Source organism: Empidonax traillii, unplaced genomic scaffold (assembly GCF_003031625.1).
Source record: "Empidonax traillii isolate 1590-97213 ecotype Southwest subspecies unplaced genomic scaffold, ASM303162v1 scaffold22:size5013007, whole genome shotgun sequence".
NCBI lineage: Eukaryota > Metazoa > Chordata > Aves > Passeriformes > Tyrannidae > Empidonax > Empidonax traillii.
This window is the reverse complement of record NW_020955215.1, coordinates 1403627-1431537: the sequence shown is the minus strand read 5'-3', so window position 1 is coordinate 1431537 and position 27911 is coordinate 1403627. Positions and strand designations below refer to the sequence as shown.

Here is a 27911-nt window from a genome sequence, read left to right as displayed (position 1 = left end):
ATTTGACCCTGCTGCCTGCAGCCAAGTTCATCTCCCTCCTCTTTAAGCAGCTGGGCAAGACCCAACTTGTGTGCAAGGACCTGTTTCCCAAACTGTCAGGAAACTTGCAGTTCAGACCCCCATCAGAGGCATGCCTGGTTCCCCCTGCTTGTCCCCCTTATGCTCTGTTCCAGAGCCAAATGCCTTAGCTGTACATTCCCAGGAGGGAGCTATAAACCAGCAGCTCCAAGAGCTGGGCATTCTACTGCAAGTGCTGGCTTAGGGAATAAATTACCTTAACAAGCTGATTTGCATTGTCTCCTGCTGCTCTGACACATGGACAGTGGTTTCTCAATGGTCTGCTGGGTAACCTGTGCCTTCCTGCTGCTCAGGTGGAGCATCACTCTATCCCTGTCCTGTTTAACATCCCTTTCCCTCCCCACAGAGCTGGACCGGGGCCTGACTGAGCCTCAGATCCAAGTGATTTGCCGCCAGATGTTGGAAGCCCTCCATTACCTCCACAGCAAAAAGATCATCCACCGGGACCTGAAGGCTGGCAATGTGCTCCTCACCCAGGATGGGGACATCAAGCTCGGTGAGCTGTCTGGCAAGCCCTTCCTTGGCCAAGCTCCCTGAGAGAGCAGCTGTGGGTGATGGTGCTGCTTGGGGCCGTTCCATGCTACACCCAGGACAGCCACATGCTGCTGGAGCTGGATTGTGGTGTTTGGCTGTGCCTGACTGAGTGGAAGGGGATTGAGGGATGCTGTCCTGCCTGTGGGACATCACTGCTCGTCTGCTGGCTGAGAGGTGCGGGCAGGAGGATGGGAAGACTTTGTTCCACGGGAGGCAAAATGTGCCGAGGCTCCCCAAGCCACAGCCATGCTCAGGCCCTCGATGGATTTTTATTGCATGAATTTTTTTAATCCCTCTTTGAACTTGATTTTTGTGCTTTTTGGCCTGCTGAGCATCCTGTGCAGGGTGCCAGTTGGCAGGGCTGTGAGCTGGAAGAATTCCTCTTATCTGCAGAGCAGGTTTGGTGGTGACAGGTTGAGTTTTGCCAAAGGGTTGCTTTGCCAGCTCGCTATGGGTTTGAGTTAAATTGGCATCCAGCAACCTGCTGGGGGATGAGAAGGTAGATTTGTCTGTATGAACTGGTCAGAAAGGTGCAGATCTCCACTGGATTCTCATGAGGGGTGCCAGCAGCTATTGGATGTTCTTGGGATATGTCTGTGAGTGCTGATGGAGATCAGCCAGACTGGGAATAAAGAAACTTTCCTGTGACCATTTACTTCACTGCAGAAACACTGCTGGCTTGGGCCAAGGGTGACCTACAGTCAGGGACAACCTGAGCTCAGGGTGCAGATGGGTAACAGCTCCTCCAGCTGTTACCAGGGCTGTCTTGGAGAGCAAACTCACCTGGAGTGGGCTCAGGACCCTTTACTGGTCTTCCTGATTTGATTTGGGTTGGGTTGACATCAGCAGCTCTCTGTAGAAGGGACAGAATCAAGGAGAGGCATCATGCAGTGGCTGGTGTGCTCAGGGCTGAAGGGAAAGATGGAATGTAACAGTACGTTGGGTTTTCTGGTGTAAAATGAGACTTTTTGCTATGAAATAGCAATTCTGAAAGTATCTGCTTTTGTTTGCAGAAAAGATCTCAGCTTCCTTCTAGATGTGTAAGGTTTGGCAGGGGTGGCTTGTCATGCCCCTGTCTTACGGTATATAGGAGAGGAGAGTCCTGGGGTTCATGGACCCACAACCAAATTGAATTTCTGATGCTCAGTTGAGGGGGCACAGCATGTTGCATCGTGTTCTTGCCTTAAGTGAATGTTTGCTTTTCCATCTGCATTTCAGCCAAGTGTGCTAATTCAGAGGGGTCTTTTAGTTTTCCTACGGCATCTAATGTTACTGCTCTTTGCAGCTGACTTTGGAGTGTCTGCCAAAAACATGAAAACCTTGCAGAAGCGAGACTCTTTCATTGGGACCCCTTACTGGTGAGTGACTTGCTTGTTACGAACCTTGTGTCCGTGAGGAGCTTCACTCCTCTGAAAATCAGGCTTGCCAGAAGTGGGGAACCTCATGGCCTTTGGGATGTGTTGGTGCCTTACCACGGGTGGGAGGATTTCTACGAGGAGCTGTGGCTGCTACATCTGCGTGTGCAAGGGTTTTCCTTGCCTGAGTGGAGCTGTGAGCAGCCTCGGTGGTGTGGGAGCCCTGCGCGGTGTCACGGTGCCCTGGGCCGCCCGAGGCTTGGCAGAGCAAAGGGACACACGTGTGTTCGCGTGTGTGCTCCCCCTGCTCCCCCACCCCGGGGGCTGGGGTGGGCTTTGGAGCTACTCCAAGCACATGGGAACGACTCCTCGCTCCAGAAACACAATCTCTAAATCACCCGACTTGCTGAAGGAATGGAATCGCGAGGATTAATTTATTGTCTGAAGCAACATCCGCGCCAGATGTCAATGGCCTGGGGGTTTCCAGGGGCTGCCTCCGTGTCTGTGGAAGAGGGAGGGGGTTGGACCCCTTAGAAAAGATGCTGCTGCTTCTGAAACCCAGAGCTAGGAGGAAAGGCTGTTTTTATGCGATGCTGTGGATTACTTAGAGCCTTTAATTGCTGCTGCAAGGCTCGCACTGTGTGGCAGTGGCGTCATCCTCCCCCTCATCCCTGCTCCTTGCTCTGCCCCTTGCAGGATGGCCCCGGAGGTGGTGATGTGCGAGACCATGAAGGACACTCCGTATGATTACAAGGCAGACATCTGGTCCCTGGGGATCACACTGATCGAAATGGCCCAGATTGAGCCGCCCCACCACGAGCTCAACCCCATGAGAGTCCTGCTGAAGATCGCCAAGTCCGACCCCCCCACGCTCAGCTGCCCTTCCAAATGGTGAGGCGTTTGGGCCAACAGAGTGCAGGTTTCCCAACTTAAAGAGAGAAAAAACCCCAGTAATTTCTAGCAGTTTTGTTTAATTTGAGAGCCCAGTGTAGAATTCTGGCTGTATTTTAGGTCCAGCCGTGTGTTAGGGGCTCTGAAGGCGCTGCTGGCTGAGGGCAGAGTCTCAGACTGTGCTGACAGCATGCAGGCAGCATGGGGGGAGCTGCTGCTCATCCACAAGCCCCCCTGAAGTGAGGGGTGATCCCTTGGCTGTTTTCAAAACCTCCCGTGTGGACGAAAGGCAGATTTTTCTCTAAAACTTAGAGATGGCCAAGAGCTCCAGAATTTCCTTCCTGGAGTTTGGAAAGCCATTTCTGCTTTTAAAAGTAAACCAATCAGTCAATTTTAATTTATTTATTTATTTTAAAATCATTATAAAACCAGCTGTGTGATAGCCAGTAGCAAAATACTGGGAGAGCACTGGAGTCACAAGCATTGTCACAGTGGTGCAGGCAGGACCCCATGGCTAAAGTTCAGCAGGGAGGGTGGGAATGCTTCCTCTGGAGCTGCTCAGAAGCCGATCAGGGACATTCTCTGGATCTCAGAGCTGTGCTTTGCAGGCTGAGGGTGCCCTCCTATGGGGTTCCTGGTTCTTCGCAGCCATCGTTTCCCAGTGTGGCTGTGGGAATGGCTCCTGGAACATCTTTGGCCACAGCAGCTCCAGCGAGAGAGTACCTTTAGAGAGTACCTGCTGGTGTCCTCTCCTGGCTCTGCCTTGGCCCTGGGGAACAGTAACTGGGGCTCAGTCCCCACCATTTGTTGCCATCACAGCTAAGGGAAATCTAGTCCCTCACTTGGCTACTTTGATTCACTTACAAATAATCAGAATAACTGAGCATTGAGTTTCCCGTGGGAGTGCACTGGCAATTATGGACAGCTGCAAGCTGGGACATAATCTGGAAGAAGGATCAAGCTGACCTCTGTGGCATTCGAGGCCTTTCTCCCTCCTGAGCTTTTCACCAGCAACTGTGTTTTCAGGTCCCTGGAGTTCAGAGACTTCCTGAAGAAGGCGCTGGACAAGAACCCAGAGACCCGTCCCAGTGCTGCCCAGCTGCTGGAGGTAGGAACTAGCACCAGCCCCTGGGCTGGGTCTGTGGCCCCAGGCTGGTTTCAGATGATTTTTGTCTTGTTTAGAAAGTTCATAGTACTTTTCAGCCACTAAAATGCTCCAAAAATGATCAGCAACATTTTTCCCCTTGGAGCAAACAGCAGAGCCCCTATGGACACCAGCTGGAATAGAAATGGTTCCTGTTGCCTAAAAACATCCATCTGGCAGCCAGCTTGGATGATACCTGCTTATCCCAAATTTAAATTCAACTCCTGTCTTTTCCTCCTGTCCCTTTTCAAAATAATAGCAAAAACCTGGAAGGTGCTCTTCCGTGCTGACTGCAGATCTCTCACCCTGCAGCAGTGTCTGCACACTCCCATCCATGCTGGAGTCCCTGAGAGACCTGAGGGACTCCACAGCCTTTTGCTGAAGCTCAACACAAACACCCCGCTGTGTGCACTGAGTGATTCCAGCCTGAATTCAATTAAACCTTCCTCCGGGCTCTGTTTGCACCCAGGGATCCTGCAGACTGGCTCTTGCCCTGCTCCTGCTGGCATCCTGTGGCTCATTGTGGGGAGGGGGAATGTCCCCTTGTTTAATTTAGCTGGTGCTTTTGTGTGGGGGATGTTGATGTGAAGCAGCTTTGCGGAGCACCAGGCTCTGAGCATCTGTGTGCAGAGTGTGTGTTTAACCTCACACCATGTTCTCTCTTGTTCTCCCTCATGCCTGTCTGTAAATTCACCAGGGGGTTAAGCCCAGTGACATGGGAAAGAACCACAACCTCAGGTCTTTGCAGTTGTTTTAAAGCAAGAGGTGGTCTTTGCCAGGATCGTCACTTGGCCACGAGCTCACAAGGTCTGTTTTTGGCCACTTCACACATGTGCACCGTGCTTGGTTTTCAGCATCCCTTTGTCAGCAAGGTGACCAGCAACCGGGCCCTGCGCGAGCTGGTGGCCGAGGCCAAGGCTGAGGTGATGGAAGAGATTGAAGAGAGTCGGGATGAAGCAGAAGAGGATGACTCATCAGAGTCTGCCTCGGTGAGCACTCCTGGCATCGTGCTGGCAAGTTTGCCAGTGTGGCTGTGGTGGGAGAAAGAGCTCAGCAGGCTGAGTTTACAGCTGTTCTGAGCCCCATCAGGTGGAGGCAAAATGGTTGCTTGGCCAGGGAGGGGCTGTTTTTCAGTGGCTGCCAGGGCATGGAGAAACAATGATACTGGAGGGTGGCTCAGTGCCCACTCACAGGAGGGGCTTAAAAACTAAAAAATATATATGGGCCCTGATAGAGGCTGGAGAAGCTGGACAGATCTGCTGCTGAGCTGGCCTCTTTGAAGAGGACATCTCAAAGCTGGCTCGGTAGCCTTGCTAGGGGACATGCCTCGACCTCCCTCCTCTGTGGCACAGGGTAGTGATCAATCCATAGTGGAGCTAGCCTTGGGTAAAAAGTGTTTGATATGCAAACTCCTAGGCTGCCTCTTCAGAATGTGCAAGTTCTGGAGTTTTTTCACTGTGCTTTTTCCTTCCAGGTAGTGTCCATAGTCTTTGGGGCGACAAACCTGGAGAAAGTAGCATCTCAGGGCAGATGTCCTAAAAGGGAAGATTTCCTCCCAATAACTCTTTAGCTGCATGTGGCTTTGGTCTGGGGTGTAGGGACTTACAGCCCTTGCAGTTGTGTTAAGTGTGGGGCCAAACCCAACGTCTTCCCTTCCCTGTCTTTCCAGCCCCCTGGTAAGCACAAGCGGGACCCCTCTGAGGCGAGTCAGCTGAGTTTTGATGGGGAGAAGCCTCCAGATTCTTCCTTGCCCAAAGCAGTGAATGGGTCTGTGGGGACTGGCAAGGACACCACAGATGCACAGAGCGATAAAGTCTCAGATGAAGGGATAAGCAATGACAATGACAAACTGGACAGCAACCCCCCCTCCACAAAAACCCCTGCCAGCTCTGCCACCTCGGCCACCCAGGACAAGCCAGACATCATCTTGCAGCCTGGACATTTGGATAACTCAGCGGAGGGGAACAAGCAGCCCAGGGCAGGCAGCAAGGAGCGGAAGAGCATCGGGGAGCGGCCGGAGAGCAGCCACCTGGAGAACTTCACGGAGGAGAAACTTGCCAACGGGAGCTTGGATCCCTCTGCTCCGTTACCCGGCAGCCGGTCCAAAGGGGACTCAGATTCTGGCAGCACTTCAGCCTCTGAAAGCATGGACCTCACCATCTCCCTGTCTGCTGACCTGTCCCTTAACAGGGAAAGTGGCTCCATCTCCCTGAAGGTGAGAGCGGTGGGCAGAGGGTGTTGGAGAACACGGGGCTAACAAGGAGGGAGGAAGCCTTTCTCTAGAAAAGCCTTCAGCAGTGTGTTTTCCCTCTCTATGAATTCACTGTCCCAGCTGGGCTCGGGCCAGCACAGCACATACTGCTGGGTGAAGCTCTGCCATGGGGATGTGGCTTGTCCTCAAGTGAAGGAGAAGCTCTTGGTGGAGCTGCTGCAGGTTTATGTGTCCCCTTCTGCCACAGGTCACTGAAATCTAATGGAAGTCTGATGTTTTGTAGCTATTTTGGGCCCTAAGAAGTGTGAAGTAACCATGCCACTCTCCTGACTGTGTTTGACTATGCAAGTGTGAAACCCCAAATGTGATTTCCTGAACTTTATCCACAGTCCATCACTCTGCTACTCTTTCCTAGAACACCTGGCCCCAGGAGAAAGTTCTTTTGGGCTTGTGCCGCTCCAGTTTTTCCAACCTGCCATACATCTGGCCTGGTTTGTGTCAGCAGTGCCTTGCACAGAGACCTCCCAGGCTTCTTGGCTTTTGCTAAAGCTTTCTGGAGGCTGGGAATGCTTGTGAGCCAGAGCTGGCCAGGTCAGCATGGCTTAGAGGAAGAGGAAAAATAACTGGAATGGTATTTGCTGAGCTTCAGGAGAAGAAATGTTGTGACTTGAGGGGGCAGAGTGATGTGTTGCACAAGATCTTTATCAAATTGCCTGCATGAGTGATGGCTTCCCGGCACACAGACGTGCCGGGAAACCACTCTCAGCAAAACATTCCTCCCCTCCTGCCTCCTGCGGTGACCACGAGAGCCAACATCCCCCTCAGGAGCCTGATGACAGAAATGTGATGCTCTTGCATAGCAATTTACCCCTTTCCCTGGACACCTGGTCTCCTTGGGGCCAGCCAAAGAGGAATATGATGCCACACACGGAATTCTTTTCCCCAGTTGGTCCCACTGAGGGAGAAAGGAGTCTTTTGGGTTTTACAAAGAGTAAGCCATGAAGAGGGAATCATGTTAGATCATGGTTTAGCTGGGCATGGTGAGAAAGGGTCTTTGGGTGCTGGGTGGTGTCTCTTCCAGGTCAGGTTTCTGCAAGGTGGTAGCAAAGCTGTGCAGCTGGAATCTCCAAGTGGGCCGATGGTTTGCTCTCCGTGTGTGTGTTCTTCATGAACAAACAGCATCAAAATTGCTCTGAGGCTTCCAGCTGTTGCACCCCATGCAACAAGCCGGGGAGCCCCTTCACGGCCTCCTCCTTTCCCCCTCTTGCCAAACTCAGGATTCCCGGATGCACAAGAAGACGCTGAAACGCACCCGCAAGTTCGTTGTGGATGGAGTGGAGGTGAGTGTCACCACCTCGAAGATCATCAGTGAGGATGAGAAGAAGGATGAAGAAATGAGATTTCTCAGGTAAGTGGGTCACTGGGATGGAGGGAGGGCAGGGCACTGAGCCAGGGTAGGGTTTTCTTCTCTGCAGGCTAATCCAGGAATGACCTAAAGTGCTCTCATTTCCCATCTTCGTTCCACTTGGACAGAACAGCTGTCCAGTGTGGACATCACTTCCTTTAGCTTTTCCTTGGCTGGCACAGGGCTTGCTGTAGCACTAAGCTGAACTCTGTTTGCATGCAGGGGAAGGATGCAGCGAGACTGTGGCAAGGGAAGCTTGTGCTGTGGCTGGCTCTGTCCTTTGGGGGGTGACTACATGTGTTCCCCAGATTGGAGATGCCTGGCTTAATGGAAATAAGCACAGAAATCTTCTCAAGATTCTCCTCTTCCTTTTGTTTGTGTACCTCCTCAGACTTCATTAACAGAAAGACCAAGGGAGTTGTAAACTCCTCGAGCATCATTTAATATTCATGGGGGTGTCCTCCCTGCTTAAGCCTTTATGACTTCATCACAGATCTTACAGCTTTCAAACCTCTATGAGCTATTCTAAAAAAGAGGAACTGCTTTTTCTAGCACTGAAATTAAAAGGTCCTTAAAATAGTTAAAATACAAATTGTTTTGTTTGATGCCCTATTCTAGACTCCCTTGTGCTGCTCTCTTGGGACTCCCCAAGAATATAATTTGTCCCAAGCACTTTATGTCCCTGTGGTAGCCTTATTCCTAGGCCCCAATATCAGATCTATGCAGAAGCTCATAAGCTATTAATTTTTGTATGAGAAGTGCATGTAACCCCACAGTAAAACAAGGGGAACACATGTATGAAAGTACAGGGAATTTCTGGGTACAGCTTTCATGGAATCATGGAACCAGAGAATGGTTTAGGCTCAAACACAACCCTCTGAGCAGAGGCTGCCTTTTTCTGGTTGTGAAGCTGGATGAGGGGAGTGATGCAATGTTATGATGGATAGGTTGGAAATTGGGAAAACCGCTCTTTCTGCCACCCAGGTGTGAGCCAGAACTGATGCAGAGCTTAGGGGCCAGGCCAGAGCAGCACCAGCTTGGCCTCAGCTTTGTTTTGAAAATCAGGGAGTCCTAACCCAGCTGGCAGAATGGGTATTTTGGGTGCTGCTTGGGGCAGCAGTGACTGCAGAATCAACTTAGGAGGCTTTGACAGGGCTTGTTTGGGAAGCTGTGAATGCTAATAGGCCTTACCTGTGAAAGCTGATGGTTTTCCCAGCAGTTCCCATAATTAGCATCCTGCTTCCTCACAGTGTCACAGAGCCTGAGAGTGCATCAGTCAGGTGGCATTTACCTCCTGCCTGTGCTCAAAGCAAATGGCAGGATCCTACAGGATGGCTCTGCTGCTTCCATTCCCTGCTGAAATGCTCTGGCCTTTTATTCTGCCATCTCACCCACATGCCTCTGCACTTGTCTGACTCTGTATTTTTCTCTTTCCCTCCATTTTAACCCTCTGCAGGCGCCAGGAGCTGCGGGAGCTGCGTCTCCTTCAGAAGGAGGAGCACCGAAACCAGGCCCAGCTCAACAGCAAGCACCAGCTGCAGCTGGAGCAGATGCTCCGGCGCTTCGAGCAAGAAATGATGGTACATGAGGGGAAGCTCCTGAGAATAAGCTGGTTTGATGTCTCTGCAGGTGCCCTGCAAACCCCCACACAGAGTGATGCTCTCTGGGTTGCAACAACCTTGGTGTATCACACCCAGAGGGAGCAGAAATATCAAGGAACCCCTTTGGGATATGAGGCATGGGATGCCTCTGTGGAGGGTGGAGGCTTTAAATAACTCTTTGTTAATCCACCCTACCTGTGCTCCAAGAAGCCCCAATTCCTGGGGCTTATTCCTGGGCTCCGCTGTATTTCTACAGTCTTGCTATGCCCTATCTGTGAATGCCCATCTTGGCAAGTCACTTTTCATTTGTGGGATTTATTATCACATGCAATGATCTGTGCAACACCCCCAAATCCGCTTCCTTTACTCTTTCCCTGGGGCAACCTGCTCTTGTTGACTCCTGGGTGGTCCATTCCTGTGAGCTGCAGGCAGGGAGAGATCAGACACAAGGACGCTGTTGGAGCACAGAGCCTTAAAATTGGAAATCCTTGCCTGCAGAAAAAGAACTGTTCTGCTTGAGCCAATATTTGCCCAGGACCTTGGGTCCTGGTGGGACGTTGTAAATCAGGACATAAGCAAGAGAAAGGTTTGAAGTGCATCAGTGCCAGAACAAGTTCAAAAATAATTAAAGTCCTGATGCTAGAGCTGGCTCTGCCCTTTGTGCTTTGTGGGGTGTTGGAAATTTCTCTCCTCTCTTTTTAGTAAAGAGGCTCAAAGGCTCAATCCATGCAAGGACAATGCCCCACCCCTTTTTCTTCTTTTAGTTTCTTTTTCTTTTTTAACTTTTGGAAGGAAACAAAGTGGAGAGGAGGCTGAAGTTGACCTCCCTTCCTTTTGTCCCTTCCCATACAGGCAAAGAAGAAGTTCTATGACACAGAACTGGAAAACCTGGAACGGCAGCAGAAGCAGCAGATTGAGAAGATGGAACAAGATCACTCCCTGCGCCGGCGGGAGGAGGCCAAGCGCATTCGCCTGGAGCAGGAGCGAGACCACGTCAAATTCCTGGAGCATCTGAAGCAGATGAAGAAGGAGGTAAAAATAGGGACAGGAGGGAGGAAAGCTGGTTTCCTGCATTTCTGTCTTCCAGGAAAGCTTCAGCATTCCTCCGTGGTACAGCTTGAGAGGGAAGCAGTTGTTGGTGCTTTAGCAGGAAGCTCTTGCTTTTCTTTGGCATATTTGGGTGTTTCCTGAGGTGCAGCTGTGCAGTGACATTAGGTGGGGTTGTTCTTAGCCTAGAATTACCTGCAGATAAATCTCATTTCCCTCCCCAAAGGTCAAGAATGAAGTTGAGAAGCTGCCACGGCAACAGCGCAAAGGGAACATGAAGGCGAAGATGGATGACTTCACCCAGAAAAAACAAACCATGGTAAGGCTGAGAGAAGATTGCCACAGCTCCAAGACTGGGAAGTGCGTAGTAGACAGAAGCATCCTTCCTCCGTGGGGGACTGGCAGCTTCTAAAACACCACCAGATGCTTTTCAAGTTGCAGCAGAAGGAGGGCTCACGGTGGTACCACTGGTTTCTTCCAGGAACAGGAATTCTTGGCCAAGCAGAAGGAGGACCTGGAGCAAGCCATGAAAAATATAACTGCCCAGAACAAAAGGGAGATCTGCGACAAGGAACGCGAGTGCCTGAACAAAAAGCAGCAGCTCATGAGAGGTGGGTGGCAAAGGCTGTAAAGGAGGAAAGGGAATGCTGTAACCATGGGTTTATCCAACGCCGGCTCTTCCCACGCAGCAGATGCTGTGACAGAGTTGCAAGCTGGCAGGATGGGATTTAGAAAAAAACAGCCTTGCCAGATCCTGTCTAAATGTTTAACAATAATAATACTTAGCACTTGAATCTTCAAAATGCTTTACAAATATGAACCAATTAGGCTTCATAATTGGAAGAAATGACACTCCAATATGGTCTGCAACCAATTTCTCTTGGAAAACAGGAGGTGAATGATCACCCTCCACATCTGTTGCACTGCTCATGTGTGTAGGGATCTCCTGAGCTTGGGATGCTTTGTGTGACCAAGCTGAGGAACCAGGGTGGGTTGTCTCCTAATCCTCCTCCTTTCCACAGATCGGGAGGCTTGCATCTGGGATCTTGAAGAGCGTCAACAACAGGAGAAGCACCAGCTTGTCAAGCAGCAGCTAAAGGACCAGTATTTCCTCCAGAGGCATGAGTTGCTCCGGAAGCATGAGAAGGTGAAGACTTAGCACCTTACTACACTGGTGCGGGTCAACAAAGCATCTGGGTGTCCCTGGGTGTTTCCCTTCCAGGCTGTAAGTGGGTAAGGTTGGGTTAGGAGTTAAGGGACTTGGTCATTATTAGTGAAAAGGGACCAGAATAACGCTCATGTCAGCCTTCTTGCCTGGGGCATGTATTCTGTGCTGCGTGCATTTAACGTGCAAAAAGCAGTTGTGAACTTTGGGGGTTTCTGGAAACCTGTCACTGTCTGGTATTTGTCAGGGTTGATTCCCAGAGCAGTGAGTGAAGACTGGCATGTTCCTTCAGAACTCTCGTCCTCTGCTTTCACAGCATGTTCAGTAGCCGCCCTCACCTCTTGTGGAGCTGTCAGTCACAGTCCACTTCCATGCTACTCCCAAATCTGCTCTCTGGCTCTCTCTTTTCTCCTCAGCACTTTCTTGCTGGCCTGAGGTGTCCCTCCTCCTCTGATACTTGTCTCTCTGCAGGAAAGGGAGCAAATGCAGCGGTACAACCAGCGCATGTTGGAGCAGCTGAAAATTCGGCAGCAGCAGGAGAAAGCCCGGCTCCCCAAAATCCAGCGGAGTGAAGGGAAGACACGCATGGCCATGTACAAGAAGAGCCTTCACATCCACTCCAGTGGGAGCGCATCTGAGCAGCGGGAGAAGATAAAACAGGTCCGGTCTTGCAAAGGGCACCAGGGTTGAGGGTTGGCTTAAGGGTGAAGTACTTCACTGGCCTGTTAGCAGAAAGGAAGTTGGAAAAATGCAACTATTCCTACTTCTAACCCACTTCAGGACGTCAGATGCCTTTGCATTTGGGGCATCAGGTGTGGTTTTCAGCGCTACTTCCGTTATGACTGTTGTTGTGAACATCCTCAGGGCTTTTCTTTCCTTTCTGTATAATAATGCAAGCTGTCCAGGCTCTTAACCAGCTTCAGAGACTAGAGAAACTCTTCCAAATGAGCACCTGCTTTTCTCTCTTCTAGTTTGCTCTGCAGGAAGAGAAGAGGCAAAAAGCAGAGCGGCTGCACCAGCAGCAGAAACACGAGTCGCAGATGAAGGACATGCAGGCTCAGTGCGAGAGCAACACGAATGAGCTCCAGCACCTGCAGGTACCTGTCCCTCAGAGCTCCCTGTGCAGTTCTTAGTCACTTAAGAAGTCTCTTGGTCTCTTGAAGAAGTCTCTTAAGCCTGCAGATGGGACCTGATGTCCCCTTGCTCTTGCCTTGACAGGTTTTTGTGGCCATGTCTAACTGTGCCCTGGAGCTCAGAGCCCTGATTGTCTCTGGCTGAGGCGAATCCTGTTTGACCACTGGATTTACAGTCCTGGCTGCTTGATGGGTGTTCTGTTTTGTGATCTGTTTTTAGAATGAAAAGTGTCACCTCTTGATCGAGCATGAAACCCAGAAGCTGAAATCCCTGGATGAGAACCACAACCAGCACATGAAGGAGTGGCGAGACAAGCTGAGGCCACGGAAGAAGGTAATGCCTCCTTGGTGAGAGAAGGGTGTCCTGCTCGGCTGGTTGGAGGGACAGTATCCATAGCTCCAGAACAATCTCACATACACCTCTTTTGTGTGTTCTCTGTTGCTTAAGGCCCTGGAGGATGAGCTGAACCAGAAGAAGCGTGAGCAGGAGATGTTCTTCAAGCTGAGTGAGGAGGCAGATGGACAGATGCCAGCATCCCCAACCAAACATGCCAAGTTTGTCCCTTTCAGCTCCTCAGAGAGCTTATAACATCTCACAGCTGGCAGGCCACCAGCTGGTACTGGCTGTGTCCTCCTGGGCTGCAGGTGGGCAATTTGGACTTGGAAGATCCTCTCGGCAGCCTCTTCTTACAACAGCACCCTCCAGTCCCCTTGCTCTGTCTGGGATAAATGGGATCCCTGAACTGTGGGATGCTGACTGTAAGTTGTAGTGGCTTTCCCAGGAGCTGGCCTGCTCAGCATGGCTCCAGGCTGGGAAGTGGGGCAGGACCCTTTCTGGATTGTATTTGTTCTGTGAGCTGGATGTGTCATCTCTCACGTGAGCCTGGTGCTCACCTGGCTGGTCAGCTCAGACTGAAGCAATGACCACTCTGAACAGGAGAAACAGGCCATGGCTCCTGCCCTCTGTGCAGGGGGTGTCACCTTCTCTCTCCACAGTGGCTGCTCCTTCTCCCAGTCCTCTGTAAGGACTCGCCTGGGGCAGAGCAGCTTTGGCATTGTCTTAAGATAACCTTGGCCTCGAGGGCCCCCAACACTTGCCTTACACTGATTTCTATCCACTGTGGTCCTTTTTTGCTCAAGGGAGAGACAGGGATTTGGGGTATTTTGCCTTTGAGTAAGGAGGGTTGGGTTTTTCTCTTCCTCTCTCACTGTACAGTTTGTATAGACTGTACAGAAAGGGGACTGGCTGGATGTCCTCCCAAAGATCTTCTGCTTCTTCCTTCCTTCCGCGATCACTGGCACCACAGACCCTCTGGCACCCAGCTAACACTGTCTTTTCAGGGACTGGATTAAGGTGTAATTAAACTGTTCAGCTGGTTACAGGCTTTTGTCCTTAAAGAAGTGTATGTGCATGTGCAGAGGAAGAGGTTTGTAACAGTGGTGACACAGTGAAGTGCCTGTCATGGTCATGTGCCTTTTGGTAAGGACAGGTGGGAGGCTGAAGAGTGTTATTGCCGGAGCTCTCATGATCACACATGTGCTTGAGACTTCTTTTTAAGTGTTCTATATGTGTGGGCCATATGGGCCAGCCAGTCTGGCCACTCTGCATCAGTGTTATGGGCTGCAGAGCATCATTTGGAAGGAATAAAGGAGTTGTGAAACATGGGAAGAGGAGATGTGAAGGCAGGTCGTGGTGGCTTGTTACTCTCAGCATCACTTTGTCCACTGATGTCTCATCTCCTTGTAGTGTGCCACAGTTTCTTGGATGGTCCTCCTGGCTTTCAGCATGGACTCAGGCTGCAGAGTGGCAGAGCAGTGGCAGGTCCAGCCCTCTGTCCTTTCTGCTTCATGGTGATGTGTCTCCTCCACCTGCACCAGGCAGGGAGGGCTTGGCTGAGCTTCTGGGTAGGACTCAGAGCACAGACCTGAGTAGGGGGTCAGAGACCTCACTGGCAGCACCTTCTTCTTCATATAACCCAAAGGTGTAAAGTAGCACTTAAGTTTTTCTCTCTGTTCATCTCTGGACAGCATTGTTTGTTTTAAACCTGCTTCCCGAGCGAGAAAAAAATGTTTCTGCTTTAAAAAGTTTAAAAAAATATATTATTTGAAAGTCTGAAATGTTGATTTAGTGACATACTGGCATTTCAGGGAAAGGTGATATATGATGTGCTACACTTGCAGGTACTGAGCTGAAGGAGTCAGCCCCCAGGTCTTTAACTCTGTATCTGAGGTGTGGATTTCCCACCCATTTAGAGTTCCTAATACATATTTATAAGCTTCCTGCAAACTAGCAAGACTACATCTATTTGGGCCATTCCAGTTTACTTCTGAATCCACACCAACAATGCCTCTGTTAATAAAAATAGGCAGGCTGCCTGCCCCATCTCCAAAAGCATGGACTGTGCCTTTCAGGTGTGATAGTGCCAGGTTGGGAGCTGATGTAGGATTAACGAATGAGGGATGTTCCTGAACCAGGACAAAGGGCTGGTTTGAGCCTTTTAGTTGCATTAGAAGTGTGTAACAGCAGCCCAATTGGTTTTGTTCCTGGTCCTGCTGGCTTCAAGCTGAGCTATTCTATGAAATGGTTGGTGTCACAGAAACCAGTTCCTGGTGCCTGTCCTTCATGTCTTACATGTGACTTGCAGAAGGACGTCCTGCAGCATGCTGGTCACACTGAAGGGCGTTGCTGCCTCTGACTGCCTTCTCCACCAGCCCAGGGAGCATCAGCTCTTTCTGGATATTTTGCAGCCATGAGGAAAGACTATTTCTGGGGGCTCTTAAAGAGCCGATGTTTCCTCTCTGAGTGTGCCAGGGCTCTAATACCATCTTCTAGAAGGGGCAGGGGAGCACATCATCTGATTGTCATGTTTACAGGGTGGTTATATTTTCACTCCTTTCAAAAGAGGACATTTTTGTTGTTTCCTGTTGAGAAGGAACCACAATTAAACCCAGCTTACCTTTGAGAGGGGATGGGATACCATTTTAAAAAATGTGGCTTTGAATAAAAAGGATTTTTTTAATATTTTGTAAAGTGACTCCAATAGGGCCACCACTATGATGTAAAGACCCCTCTAATAAAGTAACAAACTAAGAAACCTGGGCATGTGTCTGATTTTGTGTGATCATTGGCTGTGGCCTGAGACCAGCTTTGCTTCTAGTCTGGAGTTTGTTGATTTACAGAAACCTCCAGAGCCATTTCTGGCATTTGAACCTTGCAAGGCTGAGCTTCCAGTTCTTTGAAATTGCTCTAGAGACTCTCCTGCTGGGTGCTGCAGCTCCAGGGCAGGAACGTGTTTGCGATGAGGCTGAAACTGGTAAGCTGAAGTGAAGCAGCGATTCCCTCGATGACTTCGTTTGGTGTTAAGACGGTGCTGGGCTGACCCTGCTTGGTGAAGAGCGGGTATTGCACCCTGTCATCTGAGTGCAGACCACTTAGGCATGGATTTTTCTTCCTATTTAATTACTTGCCTGGTCTTAGCAAGAGATTTCAGCCAAATGCCTCCACTCCCTTGCTTTGGTGGGACAAGGAAGTCTTAGTGAAGCCTCTTTGTCTCTTCACACGTTGACCTCTGCTGGGGAGTGCTTGGGAAGCATTGTAGGATCGGGATGCAAACCATGTCTTCCCCTGTCAGCACAGGGGCAGACCTCCTTCTCCTCCCTCAAGTTGCTCAGAAAAGCTCCCACCACCTGTGTGGTCTTTGTTCTCTGCTCGGAGATATTTCCCTGCCAGTTTAATTATGATTTTTTTCAAGGACACACAGTGTGCAAGGGCAGTTTTTACATGAGCCCATGGAGCTGGTGTGGATTTCCCCTCACTTTTGGAAGGTTGCTCCAGAGTCTGCCAACTTTCACCTTGGATTTCATGCAGGAAATGACCCTGTTACCAGTGTCCACCCTGGTAGGTAAAACGGCGGGATGTGAGTTCAGGTGAGGTGCTGAAAAGGAGATGGGGTTGGTACTGTAAGTTGTTAGTGGTGGGGTTTTAAACAGGCAGCACTGCGGTGAGAGGACAAGCAAAGCCCGAGGGTGCCTGTCTCCTTTCTCCATGAGATCGTAAGAAATGGAGTAGCTGAGGACACATAATTAGTCATCTTTGTTTATGTGTACCAGGACTGCACTGTCTCCTGGGACACACTGGCCTCACTCAATGTATCCCAGTGAAGCAGAGGATCTCATGGGAATATTTAACTTCATCTGCATGTCCTTGGCAGTGCCTGAGGGGAGCTTCAACCATGAGGATTCAACATATATTTATAAGTACTGTGTATTCCAGAAATAACTGTTAGCTACCAGTCTGTCCTGGTGCAATGCTGAAAACAGAGCAAAAGTAAAATTATTTCTTATTTTTTTAAAATAGAGATGACAGCCCTGGAAACTTATTGGTGCTGCAGCAGGTGTAGCATTCCCTGTGGTTTATATCCTGTCACATCTGGGCTCCAGACTCCTCTGAGCTGCCCAAGGGCTTTTGCAGCATTCATGCTGTGATTGGGATGATAAAACTCTCTGGGGGAAGAAAAATCAGGGCAGGCAGGGAGAGTCATGGAGCTGGAGCTTGTACCTAACTCCCTTCCTCCTGTGACAGCACATGGGCTCCCTCCATCGCTGCAGGAGGGCAGCTGGAGGTGAGCAGTGCCATGGGCATGTCCTGCAAAAGTCACCTGCACCCTGTTAAGCCAAATGCCATTGAGTGTTCTCCTGCTGCACTGTCCATCTCCAAATGCCAAACTACCCAGGGCTAGAGGAAGCCCAGCCTCTCCGGAGGCTGTGGCTCTGCCTTGCTATTGAGGTTTCTTGTTGCTCGTCTCCTGGGTGGGGTGGGGTGGGGCGGGGCTGGGTGCCAGGGGCGTGTTGCCCTGCTACTCCACCTAGGACTGCCCTGGACCTGATTTCCAGGCTTGCAGGGCATGGAGGGGAGATGTTTGCTGCTCTTTCTCTTGCTCACTAGGTGGCATGACACTGAAGCGCCGGAGCTGAGCTGTCCCGTTGCACAAAAAGGATCGCTCGCTCTTTTCCCTGGATTTGTCATTCTCTATGGCACCCCTTTCGCCAGATCTCTGCTCCTCATCAGGGCTTCACTACTTTGTCTCCTGCTCCAGCATTATCCTTAGGAGTTATCCAGGTTCCCCCTGCCCACTGTGTGCCAGGAAAGCCTTCCCCATTTGAGGGCTGAGCATCCCCTCCTTGGGGTCTGCTTCTCCCTGCTGCCATACCCCTGTGTAGGATGGGTACAACCTGCTGCCAGGCCTGCTGTGACAGGTGGCATCCACACCACGCACCTAAAATTATATAGTGCAATACAGGGGTCAGAGCAGTGGAAAATTGTTCCTGGTGACAGCTAAGAATAGGTGAGATCCATCCCCAGTGAAATGCTGGGCTTTAGCTGCAAAGATTTGCCCTCTGTTGGGATAGGAGTCTCATTTTTGACTAATCTTTGTGAAGCAGCTCAGGGAAGATGGATGCATTTGTTCTGTGCACAGGGAGGACCAGGAACATTTAACCACCTGGCACAAACTCCTAATTTTTAAATTGAAAAGCAAGCAGCAGTAGTGGGCTCTCCATGCCAGGATGACTGCAGATAGTGTTTCCTCTGCAGTTCAGGGTTGACAATGGGGCACTGCTTTCTCATTCCATTCCATCTCTGATACCAAGAAAATGTCGGGGACCAAACAGCTGGAGCCTGCTTAGAGCCATGCAGAAATCCATTTGCACATCCGAGCTGATGGCTGGCTCTTCAGAAGTCATTTGCCCTCTTGCTTTACACTGCTCAGCTGATCCTGCCAAAGAGAAGGGAGAGTGCATGTGCTCAGCTCTTGAGTGGGTGGTGAGTTCTCCTGTGTAGTTATTTTATTTGGCTTAACAACACTTCAGCCCGTGCTTAGGCAGCAGGAGGTGACTTGTTTCTCCTAAAACTCCACTCAGTTGCACCTGTACCACCCAACCTTGTTGTGGGACGTGCTGCTGCCCAGACCTCTGCTGCTCCTGAAGCCATATCACCAGAGGAGTGGGCAGAGCATGACACTCCCAGGTCACTCACAAGCCCTTCATTTGGGCTCCCTTGGCAAACGCTTGGCAGTTTCCTGGATAAATTATCGAGGCACACTAGAGCCCAAGCATCTCCACCGTCACTTCCCAGAGTGCCTCCCTCGGGAGGTGATCTGGTCAGCATGAAAAGCCACTCTGCACTCATCTCAACAGCTCTCATCAGACTTGTTAATTAAACACAGGAGCCATTTTGCAGCATTAGCTGTGACTGTCTCTGCTTGTTCCTGGGTGCTCATTTAGCTGTCAGGCTGCAGCCGCTGCCTGGTGCTGTTGGGGCCCAGGAGCAACGGGGTCCCTTCAGCAGGTCACAGTGCTGAGAAAGGCCATACAGATGCTTAAGTGCTTCTCTGCCTTAGTTTCTCCTTTTAGCATGTGAAGACCAATAACTGCTTCATTCCTCACTCAATCTGCTTTCTCTGATGTTCCACATCTCAGTGTGCACTCCTTCTCTTACCAACATGAGACATAGCTGCTTTGGATGTTTTCCTCACCATCCATTGAAGGACCTCTGTATCTTTCAGGGCTTTTATTGGTGCTATTATGGGCTGTTGATTAGCCTCAGCACCCCTTCTGAATGTCAGGGCTTTCCTGATGGGAGAAGGAAGGGAGGACTCTAAAGGTTCTATCTATGGCCTCTTGCCTGCCTACCTTCACCACATGCCTGACTGAGGAGTGGTGACTGGGACAGGGATGGGAGCAATATGCAGCTGGTCCACATGTAAAACAGCCTTGCATCTTCACACCAGAGAGGTCATCAGTGGCATGATGTCCCCTTCAGACAGCCTAGCAACCTTCCTGCAGCCATCCCTGCAGGGGCACTGTGGGCTTGGGCTTTGTGGAGGGGGAGCAGGATGAAGATGAGCCCTTTGGGAGGGGCAATAAAGCACTGGCAACCTGCCTGCACCTCCATTAATTCTCTAGGGTGGTTGTAGCAAAGTTAATAGTGTTTAAAAAGAGCCACATTTAAGGAGCCGCTAAGGAGTGAGATGAGTTGTTTATGATTAAATTAAATTCATATGAAAACTAATGACCTGCCAGTGTAAGCCTTGAGTAACTTTATAATGTAATTAAAAGCCCAACAGGGAAGAGAGCTGTGGTTATGCCACGTGTTGAGGAGCCACTGCGAAGATGGCAGCTGGGGGTAGTGCTGATGTAGAGAAGTGCCTGGTCATTGCCTTGTCTCCTTTGCTGGCCTAAGGGCAGAGCTGGGCATGGAGGGTTGAGCTGCCTGGGAGGAGAGGTGGGCGTGGTGGCTCAGCTCCTGGCTCCCAGGGGTAGAACCACAGAGTGGTTTGAGCTGGAAGGGACCTTAAAGATCATCTTGTTCCAATCTCTCTGCCATGGGCAGAGACACCATTCACTAAACCAGGTTGCTCCAAGCCGTGTAAAACACTTCCAGGGATGGGCCACTTACAACTTCTCTGGGCAACCTGTGCCAGGGCCTCACCACCTTCACAGCCAAGATTTTCTTCCTAATATCTAATCTCTGTCAGTTTGAAGCCATCCTCCCTTATCCTGTCACTACATGCTCTTGCAAGCAGTCTCTCTATGCAGGTATGCAGGTTGTCCTGGGCATGGCAGTTCTGCTGATCTGACCACACCAACAGCCAAGACAGACCTCTTCCTGCCCATTTCCTGGATCCTTTCGGGACGTGACCATTGGTAGCCAAGACAGAACCAACTTGGGGGCCGCTGTCATGGGACGTGAGCAGAGCGAAGAAACGAGCTGGTGATGGAGCGCACGCACAGGCAAGCAGGGCAAGCCCGGACCCCTCCAGCCCCTCCAACCACGTCCCCGCGAGGGACAGCACAGTGCGCTCAGACACCCCCGGGCTCCGAGACGGAGCGGGGGCACAGTGGGGCGGACACCCGGGGACCGGACGGTCCCTGCCGGCACAGACACGCCGGGCGGGCGGTGCCGGCCGCCCCTTTAAGCGGGCGGCGGTGGGGCCGCCCCGCCGGCCGGGATAGGCCGGGGCGGGCCGGGGCCGCCTCCCGCCCCCGGCAGCGGGCGGCGCGGCGGGGCTCGGCTGGGCTCGGCTCGGCGCTGCAGGCTCCGATCCCGGCTGCGAGCGCCAGTGCCTCCCCCGCGCCTCCGCCGCTCCCGCGGGCTGCGAGGGGCCGAGCAGCGGCATGCCCAGGCGGAGCATCGCGGAGGTGAAGGTGCTGGACGTGCAGAAGCGGCGCATCCCCAACAAGCACTATGTGAGTGGCGCGGCTCCGGGCGCCCGCTCCGCCGAGCCCAGCCCTGGGCAAACAAAGGCCGGGCGCTGCCGGCCCGCGGGCGGCCCCGCTCCCGCACGGAGCTCCGGGAAGGGAGGAAGGAGAAGGAGGAGGAGGAGGAGGCTGGCAGCGCTGCCGGGTCTGCCGCTCCCGCCCCGGCGTCTCCCGTGCGGGTCACCCGGTGCCCCCCTGCCAGCGTGGGGATGTGCTGCCTCTTCCCCCCAGACCGCGCTCCCGGGGCAGCGCCGGTGCCGACCCTGGGCGGGACCCGTCGGGGGATTCCCGGGGGCTTCGGGCAGGGGTCGCTGGAGGCGCTCCCGGGGTACCGCGCACCGAGGAGGCGGCCCCGGGCACCGCCGCCGAGCGCCTCCGCTTCGGTGCGGGAGCAGCGCTTGGCAGAGGGGACGTGGGACCTGTTGGCCGCGCAGTCCTGGGGCAAAGGACCACCCGGTTCCTGCATTCTGCGCTCTGGAAATGCTCTATCCCTGTAAGGGATCCCTCGTGTCCCCTGCACCCCTGCTGCGTGAGCTGCCCGGGCAGCGCCTTCCTGCGTGCTCCAGGGCATCTTCCAGACTGTTGTGGGTTTGTCTGTTTTTGAAAGTGGTTTTCTTTTTTTTATTATTATTTAAACTTTGGTGTGTTTCCAGGCATCTGTGGAGAGCTGTGGGTGAATCCTGGCAAGAGTCATAAAACAAAGACCAAAATGTTCTTTCTGCCCCATTTGCCCTAGACCAGGGTGACCCAGTGACACAGTGTTTGTGGTGTTTTGGTTGTGTAGATGTGGTGTTCACTCTGACTGGAGTGTGTTGTGTCAGAAAAGCTGGGATCTTAAAGTCTTTGGGATATGAGGGGCTTCTCAAGCTCCTCTCAGCTGGTTTGTGTCAATGAGCAACAGTTGGAGGAAAGCTGAGGGCAGGTCAGCTCTAGGAGGGGAGAGTAAAGGAGGCTGTTACCCTCTCCTTGCATTTAGGGATGTAGCGTGGCTGCTGCTGCCCAACCCCTTATCACCCCTTCTTCCTCTCCTGCCCTGCTGGTAGCTTTATCTGGCCCTAGCTCCAGATGTGCCCCTTTACTTGCTGTGTCCATCTCAGCCTTACTCATTGTGGCTGTGTTATGTACCCAATCTGGAGGAGCATGTACGTGAGGAGGTTTGTGAGCTGCGTACGCTTCTGTTTGTCTTGGCGAGTCTGTTGCATCGTTGTCAGGTCCCGGAACAGGGCTCGAATGGGATCGCCTGCAGCTGCTCCTCTGCTTTCCCTTTAGACCCTCTTGTACCCTTGCTTGGCCTGGTGTCTCTGTGCCCATGTTTGGGACATGCACCCCGAGTGCTGCACACAATTTGTTTTGTGTACCGTTCCTGCTCACCCTCCACTCGCAGTGGTGAGTCGGGTGGAGCTGGGCATAGCACAAATAATCCCTGTGAGGCTTTAAAATTGGGACAGAAATGTTTTCTGAGAAGGGAGCTGTGTGGTGGGGCAGCTGGGTGGGGACACTGGAGCAGAAGCTGCCGGGGTGGTGGGCGAAGGCGGTTGTGTGCAGCTCATGACAGCCAGCTGTGTAGTCCGGCCGTTCAGCCTCCGCTCCCTCCTCAGCCGAGTCCTTTGCCTCTAACCTTTCCTTGTACTTGTCTTGGACTCAAATCCAGCAGCATGAGCCAGCGTGGCTCACAGCGGGGCTGAGCCCAGGGAGGGGCCAGCAGCTTGCAGGCAGCTGCCTCCCCGGAGCAGCGCTGGAGTGAATGGGAGCGCTCGCCTTGTTTGAGGAATCGATAGGAACCAGGCACATTCACAAAACCAGTTAATTATATGAAACCAAAACCTTCTTTTTTTTTTTCCTCCTCCTGCAAGAGGGAAAGGAGGGGCAGCAAATCATGGCTGAGTCATCTTTAGGCTGTGTTTTCTGGCACACTGCAAATCCGAGTCAACCACAAAGTGTCCATGTTAAACCTTTGCTCTCTGGCTTCTTCTTGCTGAGCATAGATGTGCTCTGCTCCATCCCCTGAGGCAGTTCTCACTGTCCCTGGGGAGGCTGGAGGACCAGGCTGGCTTTTCCTCCTGTTGCTTCTGTGCTAGTCTGACCAGTGAGTGACCTGCACTGCTCGGGCTCCTCTCTGCATCAGCGAGAGGCTTTTCTTCCCTAGACAAAGGTGCAGTTGTGTTGCTTGTAGAGAGGCCACAGCAGAAAGTTGTGAATTCCACTTTCCCAGAAAAGAGAGATCAAACCAGTGTTTCAAAGTCTTTATTGATGCCTGCGGTGGGGAGGGCTGTAGGAGAGGCTGGTCCTATTCAGGCTGGTGTGGTTTTCCTTTCACCTTGATGATTGATGCAAAAAGAATTGTGTTGCCTGAGACAAAAAGGTTCTATTTTGCACAACAGGAGGCACAATATTCTGCCAAGCTGTAGGGCTTGGGCTGGGCAAGGACCCAGCAAGGTCCAAGGCAGGGTTTGGGTAGCTGGAGACCACCTTGAACGTGTGATGAGCTGAGTGTCAGGGTTCAGCTTGGGGCCCAAACACAGTCCTGTACCCCCAAACTGCATTTGTGCCACTTGTGTCTTTAGGCTTTTTTTCACAGGCAGTACCTGGAAGGGGCAGCGAGAAATGATCCTTATGCAGGTGTGTGTTGCAGGATGCTCTGGATAGTGGCAGCCCATCATCCAAGTGAAGAAGCAGGCTCCGTCCTTCAGGCAGTGGCTGGTGGGTCACCCTGCAGTAACCTTTTCCATATAATCATACGTTAAGTGATCACAGCTTGTGCCCCTCAGGGACGCTGTTGGCAAGGGCTTCAGGGCAACACTGCAAATCTGAAAAGGCAAAGTCCAAGAGTAAAGTTTAAAAATAATCATTCTGAGTGACAGAGTAGCAGACTGCCATTTCCATGGTCTGGCCAAGTCTCTGATAAATGAATGTTTATTCAGAAAAGACCCAAAACAAAGGCATAGTTGAAACAGACTAAATTTTCCTTTAAAGGACTTCATGTAGGATCTTTTTATAGTATTGTGTTTGTTATTCTCTAGTAGAAGCCCTAAAATAAAGCTTTTCCCTACTAAATCCAGATTTTGGTTGTTTTCTTTCCCTTGGGCAAGCTTCAGGATGTTTCGTTTTATTGCAGCTGCAGTGTGTGTGTTGTTCTATGTGTTGATAGTGGAGCCATTGAATCACATCTTCATTTCTACATCCTGCCCTCCAAGAACATTTCCATAGTTCATATAGTTTTAAGTAGTTGTTCTAGAGCACAAAGCAAATTTATATGTGTATGTTTGACAGGAAAGAGAGAGCAGCATGCTTTAGGTTGTGTTAGTTTATTGGGAAACCTGGACTGTGGTCTTGCAGGACTTCCATTCCCAGCCTCCTTGCACACACATATTGCTTTGAAAAGGGGAAACTTAAACAGTGAGCAGCACAGATTTGTTTTGCAAGCTCAGTTTACAAGATGGCAGACTTTAAACAAGGTGAACACCTCATTTGTGGCAGCTGCCTTGCCAAAGTAATTAACAGTGCGTGTTGGAATCTGGTTGATAGCATCTATAGATATTTTAAAACCTGTTTGAGGGAAAACTACATTCAAAAAGTATATGCGTTATATTTTGATGTGGAATTTGTGACATTGTGGTAGGTATTGTCTGTGTTCCTGTTCCTTGTAGTGGTGAGGCCGTTTGTGGTTTCATGAGTTGTCCAACCCCAACCCAACTGCTTATCTGGAACTGATTATGGAATGTTCATGGAAGAGCATTTGAATGGCAAGTGAGACAGGAGTGCTGCCAATCTACAGATTCAGTGGTTCTTCAGTGCCCTACAAATACAGAACAGAAGGTTTCTTCTAAAGAACCTGTGTCCCATGGACTGTGTGTCATGGTCCCCTGGTCCTGGCTTGCCTGGCTGGAGCAGAGCTCTGTGGGGCCCTGACACAGTGTCACCTTGTGCAGCTGCCTTATTTCTGCTGCTGTGAATCATACTGGTTGTGTGGCTTAAAAAGGGCGTCAGGGGATGACTCCCCCCCTGCGCTGTGCCCTCTGGGAAGGGTGACCATGCTCTTGGTATGGTGGGAATGTCCTGTGGGGAACTGAAGGAACTGGATACATTTAGACTTAGGAAGCAGGGTCTGTTAACCAAACTAGGAATGAAAGACAGTGAATGTATGAAGCAAGGGTCAGCCCAGGAAGCTGGAGTCTGAGTACTGGTGACCTCTAGAAGTTTGAGGGCTTTCTCAGCATCCTTAGTGATGTTTTGCTGTTGTACCCTGTGGTTTTGCCATGTCTCATCCCATTTCCTGCTGGCTGGTTAATGCTCTCCCACTCCAGGCAGGCCACAGGTTTGGAGCCTGTAGCTGGTAGAAATTTTGACCTGTCCTCATGCATCATCCAATGTTACAGAGCCAACCAGTCCTTCTTTCTGCCTTACCTCTCAACAGAGTTGGGGTTTAAGGGAGCCCTGTTAGCCTTGTGAATGAAAATGCTGGATGAAAACCAGCACTCAAATGCAAATTAGGCTTTATTTTTCTTCCCTAGTCATGTCAGTCAAGGCTACTGAAAACCTTGAGTGTCACAGTTCAGCAGAAGGGCCAAATCCTGCCTGTCACACGGCCACTGAGGCAGGTGCAGCTCTGTGGGCAAAGCTGATGCTCATCCTCAGTTCCAGCAGTGAACTTCAGCACTGGGGCCGTCCACTGCCTCTGCCTGCTCAGAGCTCTGGTGACCTTGATCCCTCACAGCTTTGCTTTGGAGGGTATCTCTGTCTTCCGGCCGTTTCATGTAGCAGTGGGAAATAGGAAACAAAAGAATCCATATGTTTGACCTTCAGTGTGACTCAGAGCAAATGAGCGGGTGCGTATGTGGTGTGACTGAGGGGTCTGAGCTCAGGGGGGTTCCTGTGCTTGGCATAGCCTCATGTGGGTGCACTTTTCATCCCAGCAGCACTGGCTGTGTGCTCAGGCAGTGCTGTGCCCTGGCAAGCTGTACAGTAGTGGAGTGGGAAGAGGGTACAGTCAAAGGGATGAATCGGAGCGAGGGGAGGTGGCTGCTTTGTAGTCTCGATATCTGGGCAGGCTGGCTTGGGGTATATGCTGTGGTGGGGAGGATATGCCTGTCCTGATGCTGCCTGCAGCCCTGTTGCCCAACTCCCTGCAGCTCTGACTTGTTGCTTCTGCCTGTCTCCTTTGCTAGAGGGACCAGAGCAGCATCCCTGATGCCCTGATCCCCAGTTGCTGCTGGAATACCTTCTCCATACCTTTCCCAGTGCAGTCTGATCCATCATGACCCTTCTCCTAGTTCTCCCTGTGCACAAAGCAGGAGTGAAGGGGTGACAAGTTGTCTGGGGACTGAGCTAGGGGTCAGCTCTCCCGCTCCAGGCTTTGGCATCCTATGGCACAACAGCCCTGTGCTCCCCTCCCCAGCCCCACATGCCTGCAGCAGCAAAGGATGATGGAGAGAGGCCAAGCACAGCAGCTTGATGCCAAGAACTTTCTTTGTTTCTAGCCACCTCCCTCCTTTTTTTTTCTTTTCCTCTTACAATTTCCCACTCCCTTTTCTATATTAAACCCGCTCTGGTTTGGCTCAGTCCCTCAGCTGCTTTGGTTTCTCTGCCCCTTTGGATTTCTCGGCACTCCTTTCTCATGTGGTGGCCGAAGGGAGAGTGCGAGGCTCTCTCACCACTTCCCTGCGTTTCAGGGTCGGGGGTAGCACGGGTGGAATAGAAAGACTGATGCTTTTGATTGATGCTTTTCCCTTTGCTGATGAGAGATGCTTTAAATATGTGGAGTTTTCCACAGAGAGGTTTATTGTACATAGTCTCCCTGGACCCGAGACCACACAGGCTCCAACCCTTTGGAAACAGCTCTGCAGACAGCTCTGCCTCCACTGGAGGCTGTTACGTCTGGCTCTGCTGTAGGAGCTCTGCTGGAGGCTGGGGACCTACACTGGTGCCCACTGGGCAGGGCTGCGTGTCCCTGCATCCCTGTGGAAGTGTCTGTCCAAGTGACAGTGGTGTTGCTTTTCACCCTGACGTTGTCCACGTGCTTCCAGTGTGGGAACAATAAGAGTCTCGGTATGTGGGAGCTCTGGACACAGGGATGCAGGGGAAGCCCTGAGGTTTTTGCAGAGCCACACAGGGAGGGCTGGGCTATGCCAGGGGAACTGCTGTTGTTATGGCTGTGCTGCTCTTGGCCTTGAACTGGCATAGCTGGATGGTGCTGAGCTTGGGCTGGACTTGCAGCTTGGTTCAACTGTGCTAGGCAGAGAGTTCCCAGGCCAGCCAGGAGCTGCCCTCTCCCAAAGCTTTACTTGTGGGCTTTATGTGTGCCCACCCCCAGCCAGGATGCCTTGCAAGTCTCCATGCAAAACTTAGGAAAACTGCTCCTGTGGAAGGAGAAAAGCTGAAAATGTAGGTCCAGGCTTTCCTGTAACTTCAGTCTGCCTTCTTCCTACTCAAACTTAAGCAGTCCAGGCTGCTTCCCAACTTGTCTATGGTGTGTTTATGCAAGGAGCCCAGACCTCTTCTAGGAGGTCACACAACCTCCTGTTTCAAGAACGGGAAACTGTTTCTGTTATTTTTTTTTTTTCAGTGTCTGTTCTTAATTCTGTTGCCTCAAGTCACCCGCTTGAATCATCTCCTCTCTCTACCCACGTTGTTGAATGGGACGATGTGCCTCCTGGGGAAGGTGCAACACCAAGGGCTTGTGAAGGGCTCTGGAGTTCTCAGTCCCTTCAAGCAGTGGAAGTCACCAGGAGCCACTGCTGTCTGCAACACTGAGGCTCTTCAGCAGTCCCTGGAAAAATACTTCTGGTGTTTGACTGGTCCCAGGGCTTATGCTACTTCGTTTCTTCAAGAGAAACAGAAAAAAAAAATAATTGTCTCTGGCTGCCCTTTCAGATAGAGATGATTTGCACTGGTTTCTCTTCCCCTCTGTTCCACACTCGAGTCCCCGTGACTCTGACTGCTCTGGATGTGGATCTGAGCTGGCTCCTGCAGCCTCCCTGCTCTTCTGGTGATGCCCAACAGTGGAGCTTGCTCCCTGCCTGGGCTGCCATCCTGCCCAGGAGGATCTCCCTCCAACCTTCTTGTGCTGCGAGTTGCTGACGTGTTTCCC

At 51.4% G+C, this 27911-nt stretch overlaps 2 protein-coding genes across 3 annotated transcripts in view; both read left to right on the top strand.

Annotated features, from left to right (window-relative positions):
* STK10 (serine/threonine kinase 10) overlaps positions 1 to 27911 on the top strand; it is a 71620-nt gene that overhangs the window by 29093 nt on the left and 14616 nt on the right. The window contains exons 4-19 of one of the 2 annotated variants that reach the window (XR_003573209.1): positions 425 to 574; positions 1898 to 1970; positions 2664 to 2858; positions 3885 to 3966; positions 4857 to 4991; positions 5672 to 6217; positions 7492 to 7622; positions 9076 to 9199; positions 10073 to 10252; positions 10494 to 10586; positions 10749 to 10878; positions 11290 to 11414; positions 11904 to 12092; positions 12404 to 12529; positions 12786 to 12899; positions 13014 to 15355. Coding sequence is in view for 1 of the 2 variants with exons in the window: in XM_027901379.1 (XP_027757180.1) it covers positions 425 to 574; positions 1898 to 1970; positions 2664 to 2858; positions 3885 to 3966; positions 4857 to 4991; positions 5672 to 6217; positions 7492 to 7622; positions 9076 to 9199; positions 10073 to 10252; positions 10494 to 10586; positions 10749 to 10878; positions 11290 to 11414; positions 11904 to 12092; positions 12404 to 12529; positions 12786 to 12899; positions 13014 to 13154 (2534 nt within the window). In the remaining variant the exon portion in view is untranslated. Of the gene's footprint in view, positions 1 to 424; positions 575 to 1897; positions 1971 to 2663; positions 2859 to 3884; positions 3967 to 4856; positions 4992 to 5671; positions 6218 to 7491; positions 7623 to 9075; positions 9200 to 10072; positions 10253 to 10493; positions 10587 to 10748; positions 10879 to 11289; positions 11415 to 11903; positions 12093 to 12403; positions 12530 to 12785; positions 12900 to 13013; positions 15665 to 27911 lie in introns of those variants that run through there. The other variant, XM_027901379.1, reaches the window with a different exon arrangement.
* SH3PXD2B (SH3 and PX domains 2B) overlaps positions 20692 to 27911 on the top strand; it is a 69077-nt gene continuing 61857 nt past the window's right edge. Inside the window, exon 1 of the mRNA XM_027901403.1 lies at positions 20692 to 20812. Within this exon, the coding sequence (XP_027757204.1) occupies positions 20741 to 20812 (72 nt within the window). The 5' untranslated portion in view covers positions 20692 to 20740. The remainder of the gene's footprint in view (positions 20813 to 27911) is intronic.